This window comes from Pungitius pungitius, chromosome 14, assembly GCF_949316345.1.
Source record: "Pungitius pungitius chromosome 14, fPunPun2.1, whole genome shotgun sequence".
NCBI lineage: Eukaryota > Metazoa > Chordata > Actinopteri > Perciformes > Gasterosteidae > Pungitius > Pungitius pungitius.
Window position 1 is genome coordinate 2337013 of NC_084913.1, and position 15910 is coordinate 2352922.

Consider the following 15910-nt stretch of genomic DNA (forward strand, 5'->3'; position numbering starts at 1 on the left):
AAGATGAATAAACCTTTGTTGTGTTTTCAGGGGGAGGAGCTAAGCGAGGCGAGCGTCCGTCTCAGCCTGCTGGAGAAGAAGCTGGACAGCTCGTCCAAAGACGCAGACGAGCGCGTGGAGAAGATCCAGACTCGGCTGGACGAGGCCCAGACTCTGCTGAAGAAGAAGGAGAAGTGAGAAGCAACGCCCTCGGCAGAGAGAGACCAGCGTCCTGTGTCACGTGATGCCCACAGCCACGTTGTCCTCCTCTCCGCAGGGAGTTCGAGGAGACGATGGACGCCCTGCAGGCCGACATCGACCAGCTGGAGGCGGAGAAGGCGGAGCTGAAGCAGCGAATCAACAGCCAGTCCAAGATGAGCGCGGACGGGCTGCGAGGCGCCGGCCCGTCGGGGATCGCCTCCATCGTCACGGGAGCAGCGGGAGGTGAAAACTACACCGACGCACATTGTAACGCCGTCAGGCTGAACCCTGAAGGCACCACGTTAACCACCAGTCTCTTAACAATCAACTCATTCCACCCCACAAAAAACAGGATTCTAACTAAGTCCTCCTGTCTTTCCATCACTATTTCTAATATCTTTCTGCAGAGGAACAAACAGGTATCTACCTGCATGTGTTGATCCTGCATGCTCATATTTAATTAGTGTTTTATCCGATTTACAGGAGTCTTAAATAATTGCCTATTTTCATACGTTACAGCGAGAAATACATCAAATGAAACTGCACCCTGTGGCATGTACATCATCATCTACTTAATGCTTAGTAATTAACTGTTAGCTGTTCAGTGATATCGGTAATTATACCCACGAAGAAAGCGACAATGGCGATGGGACGAAGTATTATAGTTAAAAATAATTAAGGCATTGCAGGTAAAACGCTTTCAGAATCTTAGTTTTTATCGGTGCGTATAAGTATATAAGTACAGTGGACTAAAGCAGAGTCTTCACTATTCTGACAAACCCGTCTCCCCCAGCAGCCAACGTGATGCCCGTCTCCGGTTCGGGGCTCCAGGTCATCGACTCCCCTCTGCTGACTCAGCAGATCGAAGCGCAGAGACTCTGCATCAAGCACCTGAAGAACGACAACAACCGAATGAAGGTCCCGAGTCCTCACGCCGTCCTCTAACGTGGATGCTGAGCGTCACATGACCCCCCCCTCGTTTCATCCGGGTGTCTCTGTGTCCTCCTGCAGGCTGAGAAGATGCGCGCTCAGCTGGCCTCTCTTCCTCCTCTGCACGTGACCAAGCTTCCCTGCAGAGAAGGAGGTCGCCCCGAGGTGCTCTCCAGCGCCCTCTACCGCAAGACCGACCAGCTGCTGGAGACGCTGCTGCAGATGAGCGCCAACGTCAAGGTGGTGGACATCACTGGCAAATCTCCTGGTATGCAAATGATGCTGTATAAATCTATATATGTATCATAGTATGAAATATATGTGGATTTTAGGCTCCTCCCTCCTTGCAATGCTGCTTTTGAATAATTGCCAAATCACCATCAGTTCCTGTGAGGAAACGTTAAGAGACACAGAAAGAGCTGCAATAGAGAAAGGACTTAATAATATAAATGTTAGAGGATAATATTTCTTTAAAATTACACATTCGTATGTCGTCACGTCTTAAAGTTACTCCTTTGTATCATCTCATAGTATTAATAGAGAGTCCAAGGTGTTAAAATATCCTGAAGTATAACTTTGATTGCTCACTGAGCCATGTGACCATGTGACTCTGATGACTCGTCCCGGCACTAAGAGCTTGGCGGCGGCGGTTGTTGTTGTTGTTGTTGCTGCAGTGACCCCCGGCGCTCAGCTGCTGGAGCAGACGGCCCGGTTACAGTCCCTCAGTGACACGCTGGGTCGGCTGAAGGTGAGCGCGAGCCTTCAAATGCTCACCGGCTGATCCAGGAGCAGTTTTTAAAAGCCCTCTTTTCTCTCCACGCCGTCAGGACGAAGTCGCCGAGCACGTCGTCCACCAGCAGGCCGGAGCGCGAGCCTCGTCCGATTTCGCCACGTTTCCGTCGACCTCGTTTGTGAAGGTGAGCGCTTCGGACGAAATGTGATCAATTAGTTCAGCTTTCCAAATGAAGCCTTTTGAATCGTGTAATTAACAAAAACGAAGCATCTACTGTTTCTGCACCTGCTTGGATGACTTCAAGCTCGCTCACAGTCTAAAAAGCGAGCCCAGGTGAAAACGATGTTCCCACAATGCACCTGGCTGAACCCTTTCTGCCTGCAGGCCAAGGAGGAGAAGCAGGGCGACGCGGTGCTGGTGGGCCGCGTCATGGTGCCGTGTCACAGCGGCCAGGAGCAGGTGCATCGCCTCGTTCTGTCCCAGTCGCAGCTGCACCGAGTCCACAGTCTGCTGCAGACCTAAACGCCCCCCAAACCGCCTCCACCCACGCCGCCTCCACCCACGCCGCCTGGTTTCTACGTCAGGGCCCGACCAGGAAGCCTTTCAGGTCACAGGAGGTTCTCTTCGTTGATCTGTAGTTTGAGACGCGGCGTAACCCCAAGGTCACCCTGGAGCCGTCGTACGCGCTCCACGCCGCCCCGTCTCAGGGAGGCGAGGAGCGCTGAAATAGTTCATCATTTTATTACCCAGAATTTTAGGATTTATTTTTTAGCAGATTTTTGGGGGTTCAAAATATGCTACTTAACTTATTTAGAATAGTTACATTCTAACATTTTATGGTAAAACGATTAATAAAAGGGGGATTAATTTCTAAAAATATTAAGCAAAATACTGTTATGATCAGGAAAAAAAGCCTTTTGATTTAGTTGATAATCTTCCTCTGAGGGTCTCAAATCAAAAATCCGATCAGACTGATCTTGGTTTTCAGGCCGTTTCTCGACTACAGCCCTGAAAGCCGTGGAAATAAAGCCTGGGGGGGGCGACTTGCTGCATGCTGCCCGGACCCAGACCAGTAGAATATTTATCAGACTGGAACCTGCACATTGTGGTTCATTTATTATGCCGGATGTTGCTCCACGCGTCATGTGACTCAGTATTAGAGGGATCCTCACTGTTGTGTTTTTATGACTTAAAGGAAAACGATCATGTGATTTAGTGGATGTTTCAATGCGGTTTGATCAGAGAAGCTTTTTGCACACATATAAAGTCCTGAGTGAGAAACAGAACAAAATCCTGCACAGTCGCTCTACTTGGATGTAACGTTATTTCTCTGATGTTTTAATGATTTTAGCAATGATGTCGACATGCAAACTCCGGAATGTTTGGAGGATATTTAGTATTTAACTGTGAGGTTTGATCCAAAACCAGGCAAACTGCACAGAACAAAAGGAAACTTATTAACCTTAAAGGATTTACTGCGTAAATGTCAGATAAAACGATTTTACTTCTGCAGGTTTTTCATGTTTTATTTAAAAACTCATACATAAATTATGTTTTATTTATTACACTTGTGGTGTGAACAGAAGGTTGTTATAGTGCTCGTATCGGTAAAGAATCAATAACCCAGAAAGCTTCTGTTGCCTTATGTCAGAACTTCATCTTTGCCAAAGAATCTTTGTTTCTCTTCACATCTGATTTAAATAAGGCGCTTAGTTTATTAATTCATGTTAATTGTTTTACTATCGATTTGTGAGACCAGGTTTACAAAGTACCGTCATAACTTGTAAGTTTTATTTTAGAATTAATTTAATTGATGGGTGGTTTAAGGGAAAATGCAGATGTTTATTTATTCATTGTCATTTATCTGTGCAACCTGTTCCCTCGTGGCTTCCTGCCCTTGCACAACTGATACCTGATCAATAAAAACAACAAAGCAAACCTATCGCCGTCAGACTTCATTGTCTTCATTAAAAAAAATGTTTAAATCTTTTTACATAAAATTTAAACAGATTAAAACCACTCTAACTTCCACTGTATTACTTATATGTAAAAAAAAAAACCTAAAAAAAATAAATTTAAATCTACATAATCTTTCAAATGAAACTCATTTGCAAATAAATAAAACCTTTTTGGTGTAACAAGTGTAAAAATGTTTCCACATCAGTGATTTAATCCCAGTAAAGGTCAGTGCCACAGTGTTCTTCTGCCCAGGACGTGGTTGGTGATCCTCTGAAAGAAGAGGAGGAAGATGTGAGGAAGACGAGTCGGACACGTCCTGAGGAGGTGTGTGTGTGTGTGTGTGTGTGTGTGTGTGTGTGTGTGTGTGTGTGTGTGTGGTACCTTGTTGTAGAGCTGAGCGTTCAGGCGGTACGATCGGTACTCTGCTTTCCTTCTCTCCTCTTCTCTCCTCCGCTGCACCTCTGGAAGAGTCTCATAAATCCTGGTGGAGAGAAAGTTTGCCAAAGTTAAACAAAAGTAGTTCAGCACCGGTTTGATTTTCACCTGAACAGGTGGCGACGTACAGCATCTACAACAATAAATACATGAAGCCAGCGGAGGCTTTGGAAATATAATGAAAAACACGATCAACGTTAAATCCAGTCATTGTCAAATGGTGATGTTTTTATAAGCACCTGGTAGGAATTTGAAAAGTCACCTTGGATTATTTTAAGCTACTAAAAGTTTTCATTCTATTTTCAATCAGTTATTTTCCATTTTTGTAATGCAGATGAAAGTCTTACTGTTTGGATCTCAGTATCATCTCGTCTGGGAACCGCCCTCCTGAGCAAAGCGCCGCCTTAACACGTAAAAAAGGTTTAAATATATCAGTCCATTGAAGCGCTGTGTGGATGCCGTGCGCTGCGTGCCGTCGGTTACCTGCGGGCTGCAGCAGCCTCCCTGCTCCTCCAGGCCCGGTGGACTGTTGGTGTCTCTCTCTGCTGAAGACTTCCTGGAGCTTCCGCTCCTCCGCCTGCAGAGCCAAGCGCTGCAGCCGCCGCCGGGACCGAGAGAGGAACCGTGGACGGTGCATCTCCAGAGCCTCCTGCAGGAGGGAAGAGGAACGAGATGTCAAATGCATGAAATCCTATCAGAACAGACCCAACATTTCATCTTAAACGGCACCGAAAAGTGTCACTCAGCTTCCTCAGTGACGATATTCTACATCAACACATAATGGAACATTTTGGTTGTTTGACATAAAAAAAACAACTCAGCAACAAGTGGTTAAATGACTAATAAATATACAAATGTGTTTGATACTTGGAGCATTAATGTCACTTTATCTGTGTATAGTGAAGCGATGTCATTGGTTAGAAGAGAGTGAGCTTTAAAGACAACTGCTCAGCGGCTCTCATCTTAACTTCTAAAATGTACAAATCATTGTACCTAACGAGCCGGCTTGCGATGTTTGTGGAGACAAACCGACCTGAAGGGAGAGGCGGGTCAGACCAGAGGACAGCGGTTTGGTCCTTGCATCCACTTGGGTCTGGGCGCGATGGTTTCTGTCCTCGTGGACCTGTCTTTGCCTCAGAGGCTGCCTCCACGGGTCCATTCTGCTGTACGCTTTGAACCAGGCGGTGCTCGGCCTCCCGGTCCAATCCCCCGGCCGGTTCTCCTTCCTCGCCTCGGACCGCAGGTCGTCAGCAGAGATGAACCAGGAGACACCTGGAGAGGACCACACAACATCGGTGAAAACTCACCTATCAAAAAATGTGTATAACAATAGATAAGAGAAGCACTGCGAGCACAGACACTAAATGTGTGACGTACCGTCAGGGATCGTCTCTGGTGAGCTGCTCCGTCCTCCTCTCTCCATGCTTGATGTCCTGGCCTCACCAGGAGAAGGGAACGTGGTTCCAACATCTCTTGTGTGGCGTCGAGTCCCATTTCTGACGAGCTCCAGGTCACCTGAGGAAAAAAGAAAAAGAAAACAAGACTCTTAAACATTTCTTTTGTTGCAACTTTACAAGCATTAAACATATGGACTTTAAAACCAAGGAACCTCTTGTAAATAAACTCGACTCTCATTGTAAAAAGGAGTAATTACCTTAACGAGTGGAAATGTGATGAGGAATAAAGAATCTGTTACATAACTGGACCAGTTACACTAATTTTGCTTTGTGAAATAAACTTTTACAGGAGACTGTTTTCTTAGTGAGACTTCCACAAACGGGTCTTGTATCTTTAAAATATCCTGTAAATAGTCACAGAAACGTCTTCTGCTTCTCTCTCTTGGTGACTGAGGACATCATTAGAAGGACACAATGACTTTGTCCTACTGACCCGCCTGGACGCCTCTGCTGACCAGCTGGACGGGCCTCTTGGCCCGGTGGGTCCGGGGGGGGCCGCCGGGCGACGCCAGGTTGGAGGTGCTGGTTGATGTTGTAGAATCTGCAGCAACCTGAAGGCCGAGGAAATGAAAAACATTAAGAGCCGTTAAGCCGAGGATTATAAGTCACGATCCTATTTGTCTGGAACAAATGCAAACATTTTAAGGTTTAAGTTGCTTTGGTGAAGTTTAGCAGCTTTAACCTGCAGATGAACAAAGTTTTTCGACTAATCTTATCGGTAAAAACATTCTGCTAAATTCAGTTTTAAGTTTGTATTCAAAAAGTGCTCAAATCCTTCTGCATCCAGGATTAAAAGCATTTTAACTCACTGTGGATTCCTCCGTCCCGCGTCCTCTCCTCTCATGCCGCCCTTCTTTCTGCCTGTCGATGGCGCCGTACAGCTTACTGAGGCTGGCGCTCGCTTCCAGGCGCCGGACCCTGTGGGCGCCGAACGCTCGGATCAGCCGCTCCGTGTCCACCGTGGACATGGAGGCGCTGGACAAGGTCTCCGACCCGTCTCTGTCTGCTGGACAGAGGTGCTGACTCTGGGAGGACAAGCTGTCCTCGTCCGCGGGCCGAGACGTTTCCTCCACCTGAAGCCTCCCCCGGCGGGCCTGGGGGGGGAGGGGCGGTTCCCCCCCGGCCTCCCTCCCCCCCGTGACCTCACAGCCCCTCCTCACCTCCCCCTCCCTCCCTGGCTTGTCCTCTTGTCCTTCTGACATGTCCCTGCGGCCGTGAATGAGACGGGAGAGGCGCTCCAGCCGCTCCAGCAGCGAGGCGTCTGTGTCGCGGGTCGGGCGGGACGCCTCCGGGCTCCACTGGTCACAGAACCGCTCCCACAGCCGGTCCAGAGCGCTGCTCCTCTGGGCCCCCGTGAGAGGGACGGGACGGCCCCTCCTCTCCTGGTCCTGGTCCGCGCGGACCGGTTGGAACCTCACGCGGCTCCGCTCTGGTTGCTCAGCACTCGGGAGCCGCACCGGGCCGGTGCCCTGGTCCCTCTTTGAGGCCTCCGGTTTGATGGATGGAGAACCGCCGCTGAAGGCTACGGAAACCCGAGGAGACGGTTCAGGCGACTGCGGCCCGGTTGGCGAGGTTCCACCCGTCCATGCAGAGGAGGAGAGATGGACATCAGGTCTTCCTGCTGAATTAGAATGACATTCACTAAACGACACTCATTGTGTTTTGAACCAACAAGAACAGCGACAAAACATTATTAAATTACTATGAAAGTAGTACAGTTAAGAGAATACGTGCATATAATGTAATTCAACTCTAAATGAAACTAATAATTCTAGTGTGCCTTAAAATACATGGAATATATTCAGTACAATGAAATATAAAGTCAAAGACATTCACATTTGGAATGTTTCTACTATTTAAATGTAAAGTTAACATTTTGCTGGCTGGACGCACACACTTTAAGGCGCTCACCTCGGGGGGGCGCCTCGGGCATTTTGAAGGCGGCCGTATTGCGCCTCTTGCTGTAGATGCCCTCCGAGTGTCTGATGGCGATGCCCCGGTCCAACCCGGCGTCTTTGTGACCGAGGACCTCGCTGCTGAAGCGCGGGGGCACAGCGTCGTCGGAGCCTGGGTGGGAATAAAAAATTTTAAAAAGCCTCTTTACATGGAAGTGATGCTCAAAGTGTCGTCATTCTGAGACGAGAGGAAAAGTGACCACAACTCTTCCATTTTCCCAGGTAGCAGTGAACAGAAGATGTTTGTAAGAGGTCTGCCGTCTCTCTGCTGGGGCCCTTTGTCTCACTCAGCCCCTGAACATGAATAATGGAGGCGCTCCCTGGTGCACGTTACAATAGACCAGCTGCTCCTAAAACCGCAGAGCCTCCTCGATCAACTGACAATTTAAGTCTTTGGATTTAATAAATTAATGTCATCACCTTTTTCAGGTATTTGAGTTATAGATACACACATATACATACATGAACATTCTTCAATATATATATATATATATATTCTTCAATATATATATATATATATATTGAAGAATGTTCATGTATGTATCTATAACTCAAATACCTGAAAAGGGTAATGAGATGGGCGCCTCACTCAACTTAATAGCGTCATATTTTGCCTGTAAGACCTACATTTTAATGCCCTTTTGAAAAGAAAATTCAGATTTCAACACTGTCAGGCTGACTTTCGAGTAATGGAGTGGAAATGAAATGATCAATGCGATGTCTAAATGGGAGACGATGGTACCAGTGTGAGAGCTCTCCATGCTGGTGTCCGAGGGGTCGGTGGAGGAGACGTCAGCTTCTGTTTGAGGGATGTAGAAAAGCTCCTCACTTCCTCGGGGTTTATAAGGTAACAGAACAGGCACCGCTGGAAGAGGAAAGGTGAGAAATAACGTACAACCACACAAAGACTAAAATCTATGCTGTAGTTTAGAACAGTCTCTTAGTGAAGAGCTGGGAACTGAGCTGTACATTTCATCAGAAGCCCACCTGGTGCGTCGGTGGTGAGCGCTCTGTGAGGCGGTCTGAAGGACTGTGTAGAGGTGGAGGTCGTCCGTCCCTGAGGCGCGGCGCCTTTGAACTGGGTGGACGTCTCGGTTCTTTGAGGCCCCCGCTGTCTCAGTGGCTCTCTGCCGTCGCTCCACTCCGGCGGGCTGGACAAACCGACGCCTTCGTCCGGACTGCTGGCTGCTGAGCGGCGCCTGAGGGGGACGAACTCTCTACGCGGCGGATCTGCGGCGTCACCGACGAGATCCGAGTGGACAGCGGGGGCCGAGCTGTGATCGGTGGCTTTGGGGGACAGAGTGAGATGGACACGGGACACGGGACCCGTCCTGGTCCCGGGTTCAGATGCGAACGGACCCGTGACTTCACGACCAACTCCAGAAACAGAGCGTCCCTTTACGGACAACTCGTCCTCCCGCCCGATAGACGGCGTGTTGACGTCTTCGGGGTCCACGTCCTCTCTGCCTAAACCCAGCGAGGAAGGGGGAGGGGCTTCAAACTGGCCTCCTACAGTGTCTCGTCTCTTCTGATTCGCCGGTGACGGGAGAGGAGTCGGGGGGCGGCTCGGGCCGCGGGCCGATGCCTCTTCGTCCCTGGAAGGGAGACGCGCCGCGTTGACTGTGGCGAGCCCGGCGGCAGCAGTGGAGAGCTCGGCCAGGTGGAGCAGCCCCGGCGCCGGACTGGGGGGAGGCGCAGGCGACGTGGAGGGTGAGGGGGAGCTTGAGCGCCGGCGCGTGGCGACGGAGACGGACGCGAGCGGCTGAGGGTCGGTCCGGGCGAGGGTCACCCCCTCTCTGGCTGCGATCTCACGTATGTGAGCCTCCAGGTCCGGGCGGAGGGGTCGCTGGGGCTCCACGCGGGGGCCCCGCGGCGCGTGAGCGCCACCTGGCGGAGGGAGCGCCTCCGCCCGCTGAGTGGGGCCCTCCCCCTTCAGGACTCCAACGCTGGACGCTGCACTGCTGTCTGTATCTGTGCTCCCCTGACTCTGAAAGGAGGGGCAACGACAAGAAGCGTTTCATGTTTTGCTGTGAAATCATTCGTGGGCTGCAAACCTCAAAAAGGAAAAAGTTCTGCATCGCAGAATTTGCTGTGGAAACATTTTTAATGAATGTTTCCAAATCGGGCCTTTGTTGAAACACACGTTACCTTTAGCATGAGACGTGTACTGTCCAGAGAATGGAGGCAGACAACAAAATGACACATTTTATTTAGCAGATATTCAAAGGGTGCGATGCAGTTGTTTAATTGTTAAACTGATGACTCTTTACCTTTATTGGGTTCTTTAAAAGCAGCTCCCTCTTGATCTCTTCAATCCTCATTCGGTCTTCTTTGTCCAACTCCAGAGTCTCACACTGCTGTCCTGATATCTTCAGCTTAATCCACTCTGCAACACCCAAACGGTTATGCGTTGTTTCTTTACCCGTGATGGCTTGCGTTAGCAGTGTGTGACCCTCTTACCTCTGGCTCTGCTCTCCTCGTGGTCATTGATGCTCGGTGTGCTGGACACCATCGTGGCTGGAGATTCACTCTGCAGCAACTGGGCCACCCGCATTGCCAGTGAGCTCTGACTGCTCCCATCACTCATCACGTCCTGATCCGTGTCCTCCGAGGTGCCGCTCCGTCCAGGACCTTGCGGGCTCGTCTGTTGTTGCTCCTCCTCTGCGTCTGCAGGGGTAGACGTGAGCTGCTGTGTGCCCAAATCTGCTGGAGGGGCGAGGACTGGTGGGACGGTGTCAGGAGGCGCCGCGCTGCAGCCCTCAGGTTCGGCCCGCCGGGCTGATTGGGAGACGGCAATGGATGGCTCTGACCCTCTACCAACGGCGCCATCTTGTGGTCTTCTGTGTGTATCTACCGGAGGAGCAGTCACAAGCGCTTGAGTGGACGAGTTCCGAGGTTGCCCCAATGACGACAAACTCTCGTGACCCATTGAGCCTTCTCTCAGCTTCTCGGAGCTCAGCATGGACTCGGACGAGGACCTGGCCCACGGGAGGGAGGGTTGAGTTCTGGGATCCTCAGCGGCAGAGGAGGAGGAGACCGAGGAGTCCCGGAGCCCGCTGGTTCTCTTCCTCAGTGAGAGGAAGATGTTGTCATCGGAGAGCAGATGGCGCGCTGCAGCGGAGGAAGCCACAGAAGACCCGGGAGACAACGCGCTGTCCGACTCAGAGAGCAGTTTACGGAGCTCCAGCAAAGCCGTGCAGTTGGCAGCGGAAGGTTCTGGCCTTTGCTCAGAACTCTGGCTCGTTGGGAAGGGAGACGCGGCGTCTCGGTCCCCGCTCCTTGCTTCTGTAGCTAACGAGGGGTCAGAGTCCACCCGGGCTCGTAGCTGGACGCTCATCTGGCTGCTGGTTAAGCTGCTGTCCGTGCGACGTAGCTGCGTAGAAGGATAAGAGTCTTCATCCCTGCGCTCACCCTGAATAGCTTCTGTGTCTGAAGAAGGAGAAGCCCGCCTGGTCCAGTCAGGGACAGATGCACCGAGACCAAGAATCTCCAGGCTCAACGGTACGGACGCACTGGAGTCCGCTGACTGAATGCTGCACCTTGAAAACTCTCCTTTATTGGGACTGCCACCTGAAAATACAAGAGCACATTAAACTATATTGCTTCATACAAAAGTGCAGTCATCAAGAATGATCCATTTAACTTTTAAGTGGGAAATATAAAAATCGTAATGAAATGTGTAGCAGTGTACCGTGTTGTTCTTCAAAGAACAGAAGATAAAACGTGGCTCCAGACCGGGAGCACAATGCGCTTTATACATTTAGGTTTTGCCGTATTAACTTTTGGTAAAATGAAAGTAAATGTAAGGACATTTCCTTGTGCTGGTTTGGACTGGTCATATTTGGCCAGGCAGAAATTGAATCAATAACAAGTGATATTATTCATTTGAACGTTGGTTGTAAAAGTACCTTCAGAGGTCTGCGTGCCAACGGATCCTTTGACCGCACAGAGATCAGTGGGAGAGAATTCGGGCTCCCTGATTGGCCCTCTGCGTGTGAATGGCGTTAAAATGGTTGAGGGCGACTGGTCAATGCCCAGGTTACGCAGATACAACTGCAGGAAAAATAAATACACACCTCAGAATCAGCTATACAAATATACAGTTATGGTATTTTTTACCCAGAATCCCCACTAGAAATTTCTACATCAACAACAATGTAAGCTTCCTGTCTTAAACATATTTGAATGAAATACTATGCTTGTTTATATAGTATTTTCACATTTTCTATTACCGGAATTCGCTCTTCGATGTTGAACCCTTGCGGCCTGGGCGGAGGGGGCGGCGTCGAAGGCACTGAAGTCCAGTGGGGCGCGTAGTTGTCGATCTCCAGGCTGACGACGGAAGACGCCCCAACCGAAGGGCCTAACTTAACTCCACTGTTGTAACTATCTTGGGAGCTTGAGAGCGTAAAATGTTGATCCAGCGACACGTCACTGAAGTGACCGAGGCTCAGACGAGGCCACGGTTGAACGGTGGCGCTTTGCTGATGATGCGCGTCATCCTGGATCGGACGGTTCTCTTCTTCTGCTGGGCTTTCTTTTTGCGGCTCCTTCTGGACCGACGTGACGGGGTTGTTGGCAGAGGATTGGCACTGTGACCGGTCAAAGGCTGAGGCAGAGGGTCTCCTTGTAGACCCGCTGTCTTCTTTGTCACTTGGAGCGCCGCCCACCGCCTCCCCTCTTCTAGGAGAGCCAGAGGGAGCTGTGGGCGTGTTCTGTGTGACATTTGGATCGACAGAACTTTTTAAACTCACCTGCTGACTCAGGATGGGATTTGGGGGGTCCGATACGACGTCGTAAGCTGTCTTTTTAGGGGAGATGCCGGAAAACCCTTGAAGTGGCGAGCTATGAAATAGTGACGTCTTGCCCGAACTGTGATCTGCCCTCCAAGCGTCTACTTTCTGCATGTAGTTGAGACTTGGGAGGGACTGGACTTCTGCCGAGGTAGCCTCCTCTTGGCTCTGATTGGCTTTGTCTGAAGGATGGACTTCAGCCACAGGAACATCCGGCTGTAGAGATATCCCTGTAGTTGACTGAGAAGAGTTGTCTTTATCAGATTCTATGGCAGAGAGTTGCACTAACTTAGCCTTGACACTAGATTTTGGGGGAGCTTTAAAAACTCCCGGAGTGGACTGAGACTGTGGCAGGTAACCCAGATAGGAGCCATCGATCCCAGTTTGGTTCCCTTTGAACCATAGGTTTTGCTCTCTGGGAGCCTCTTCGACTCCTGCTGAAAACGCTCCTGTCCATTGCAGGCCACCCACATTTGTTCTGGTCACACTGGGCTTGCCTTCAATCCTCCCTGTGGGATATGGTGTGAGAGACTGACCGGCTGATGTAGGACTTTTAGATCCAGCGTCCCGGCTGCTGCGCCTCTGGACGTCAGACAGCAGCTCTCTGTGTAACAGGTCACTACTTTCATCGGGTAAAGTGCTACGGGACCCCATGGTGATGTTGGAGATCTCAGACGACAGTGTTTGTGATGTGTGCGGCGGTGAATCCTTGTCGGGTTGTTGCGTCTGCTGCTGGGGAAGAGATGCTTCACCCGGAGGACCTTCTCTTCTAACCATGCTTTGGTCAGTTGCTGCTTTACAAACTCTAGGGCTTTGAGATTCTTCAGACGAAGCGGCCTTCACTGAGGTCTGTGAGGTGGAGCTGAAGGCACTGCTGCTGCTGCTTGGCATGCCAATATCTTTTTCAAGGAGTTCCAGAAGACGCTGGGCCAGAATATCCTTTCGCAGAAAGAGGGTCTCATCTTCTTTCTTATCCGGAGGGTCCGTTAGCATCTCAATGTCCTTTTCTCTGCTCCTGGCATCATCTCTGGATGGGGAGTGAACAGTTTCCTCCCGCCTGCTATCGTTTAGTGACAAACTGTGCTGGGAAAGAGAGCAGCAGCTGCTCACTCCTTCAGACAGGATGGTCACCTGGGCCAAAGGGTGCTGGGACAGTGACCCACATTCAGAGGCCTGAGTGGTGCCATCCTGGGGCGCAATGTGAAATCTCTCTGATGCCACAGAAATGTCAGGGTGCGCCCTTTAAAAAAGTAATAAATACATTAAGAAACATTCGAACAATCCAACAACCTGTTATGGAATATTTTTTACAGAAAAAACATTGTTTACCTTAAAGGGGCAAATTCATTGTCACTTTGTTGGAATAAAGAATATTCAGTGAAGTTTGGTTCCATATCAGAGTTTGAAGGCAACAGTGAAAGAGCTGGGGACAGGTTACTGTCCTGAAATTCTGGTAACAAAAATCCTTAATATTATTAACAGCCATTGTAAACAGTTAGAAGTTACTAGTATGATATAAATCCTACTAACTATTATTTCCCTATCATGGTAATAAATTACACATACCAACACAGATAGCATGAAATCACAAGACAAGCGGGGTTGATATTTACATTGAAACCCATAGTGTTTATTGAATACACACACCTGGCCGTGAAGAGCGCCTCCACGGCTGTTGTCGCTCCCATCCGTCCGTTTCCAGCCTGGCCGGCCTCTGGTTCCGAGAGGCACGTCCATGACTTTGGGCTCCGGGTTTATTCAAGGATGAACGTCCGTCAGAATGAGTCGCATTTTCATCTGCCGGCAACTGGGGAGGTGCAGCTCTCCCCTGGGACGCAAATCACCAAACACAGCGACTCACCATTACTGGGCTCACTTGCTATTAACACAGCGGAGTAACAGATTATCATATTATTTACATAAAACACTACCGATCTGGATACTGTATTCTTTTACACTGTTGGCTTATTCATTACACATTGCATGTATGCTCATCTTCAGGCCGTACAGATTGTAAAGCCCTTTATAGCACTGTTGTTTTACTCTGCTGTATAAATAAAGCGAACATGACCGTCCAGACACGAATTAGCTGAACTAATCTCAATTGCTTGGATATGATTACAGAGAACTAAACATGGAGCATTGTTGATTATGCAGATGTGATGAATGTGTGTTTGACAGATCCTGCAGGGCAGTTAGTGAACATCCTGCTGTTGTTCACATTACAATTATTAGTTGACCTGATCACATTATTAATCAGATGAGTAACTGACACTAAAAGTCTTGAAACTTCACAGTGAGGAGTTCAACTAACGTTAAATTCATCCTACCGTAGAGTTGCGACGCACAGCAACAAGTTAGCCACGCGCACCAGGTTAGTAAACGTTAGCTTGTTGAGAGACATGACACCTCAGTGTGAGCTCCATTCAAATCGCTAACAGCTTACATCGACCACTAACAATAACAACACCAAATTGTGTTTGACAAGGACGCGTTGAATGAAAATGAAAGTTGCGTCAAATGTTATCCACACGACTAACTTAACTAACGTTACATGGCTAAAAGGCTAACTAGCTAGGTGACGTTAGCTATCAACAACGGCCAGCGACGGTTAGACGTTAGCCAGATTTCTGAGTGTTATCGAGGGGGGGGGGACAAAACACAATGTAAGAAATGGCGGAATACAGTTAAAGCTTTATAAATTACCGCTGGGGGTTCCATGTGTCTGATGCCAGTCCGCCTCCGGCAGCGCGTTTCGCTCGTATCCAAGAAGCGTTGCTAGGAATCGAAGGGGAGGAAAAACCCGGAAACAAGCGCGGGAGGGACGCGACTCATTTGAATCGAGGAACCCGAAAGATCGTCTATTCAAAACAGAGGAACGTCTCGGCTGCGTTTAAAAGAAAACTTCATGATTCCTTTTCGAAACCAGTGTGAGCATACGGTGCCACTGCCGAGTTTCTACAGTCACTGTGTCATGTCACCGGTTATTATTAAATGCCGTTTTGTTTCATTTTTCTCTTGATTGTTCAGTTCATGTTTACCACAGATATCAAACCGAGTGACACGTCGTGTCCTTCTCAGAATTTAAATGTCTGTCTTATTATTTTTCACACATCCCTGAATTTGAATATGTAACGTTAATGCACTAAAAACATATTGTAACGCTCACCCCAGTGCTGCAGCGTAAATAAGGAGGCGATGGCTGGCTTGCAACTCCGGTGCATTTATTTATGGAATACAGCTCAACTTCGGTCACTGTTGGCCGTGACCACGCCGTTCGAACACTTCCGCACACACAGACCCCAAAACTCGGGTTGTCTCGCGAGACAATCCCCCCCACCTCAATGGTCTCGTATAACCACAGCTGGTAACATTAGTGCATATAAAATAGGAGGTCAGGAATCAGGAAACGTTTATTGCCATAATATGTTGTACATACATGGAAATTGTCTTGGCGGAAGGTGCATG

The 15910-nt window shown here is 49.2% G+C and overlaps 2 protein-coding genes across 7 annotated transcripts in view; one reads left to right on the forward strand and one right to left on the reverse strand.

The window, feature by feature from the left end:
• Positions 1-3785, forward strand: part of dctn1b (dynactin 1b) — an 18573-nt gene extending 14788 nt beyond the window's left edge. For 2 of the 4 annotated variants that reach the window (XM_062557466.1, XM_062557465.1), the window contains 8 exons: positions 31-173; positions 257-423; positions 588-599; positions 974-1098; positions 1192-1378; positions 1785-1858; positions 1938-2027; positions 2228-3785. In XM_062557466.1, the coding sequence (XP_062413450.1) occupies positions 31-173; positions 257-423; positions 588-599; positions 974-1098; positions 1192-1378; positions 1785-1858; positions 1938-2027; positions 2228-2365 (936 nt within the window). In that variant the 3' untranslated portion in view covers positions 2366-3785. The remainder of the gene's footprint in view (positions 1-30; positions 174-256; positions 424-587; positions 600-973; positions 1099-1191; positions 1379-1784; positions 1859-1937; positions 2028-2227) is intronic. The other 2 variants (XM_062557463.1, XM_062557464.1) reach the window with 2 other exon arrangements.
• On the reverse strand, positions 3757-15729 carry alms1 (ALMS1 centrosome and basal body associated protein). 3 transcript variants are annotated; one of them, XM_037485885.2, is made up of 18 exons: positions 15612-15729; positions 14090-14270; positions 13772-13892; positions 11882-13682; positions 11558-11702; positions 10110-11219; positions 9920-10035; positions 8637-9636; positions 8392-8514; positions 7606-7761; positions 6504-7315; positions 6128-6245; positions 5615-5752; positions 5271-5509; positions 4721-4886; positions 4585-4640; positions 4184-4283; positions 3757-4072 (listed from the first exon to the last, which is right to left on the reverse strand). In XM_037485885.2, exons 3-17 carry the CDS (start codon positions 13834-13836, stop codon positions 4275-4277), a joined length of 6054 nt encoding a protein of 2017 aa, XP_037341782.2. In that variant the 5' UTR covers positions 13837-13892; positions 14090-14270; positions 15612-15729; the 3' UTR covers positions 3757-4072; positions 4184-4274. The 3 variants fall into 3 exon arrangements, with proteins under 3 accessions (XP_037341782.2, XP_037341781.2, XP_037341780.2); XM_037485884.2 differs by lacking the exon at positions 15612-15729 and adding an exon at positions 15149-15541 and having other exon boundaries at positions 6504-7312; XM_037485883.2 differs by lacking the exon at positions 15612-15729 and adding an exon at positions 15149-15541.
• Positions 15730-15910: the final 181 nt, after the last annotated feature.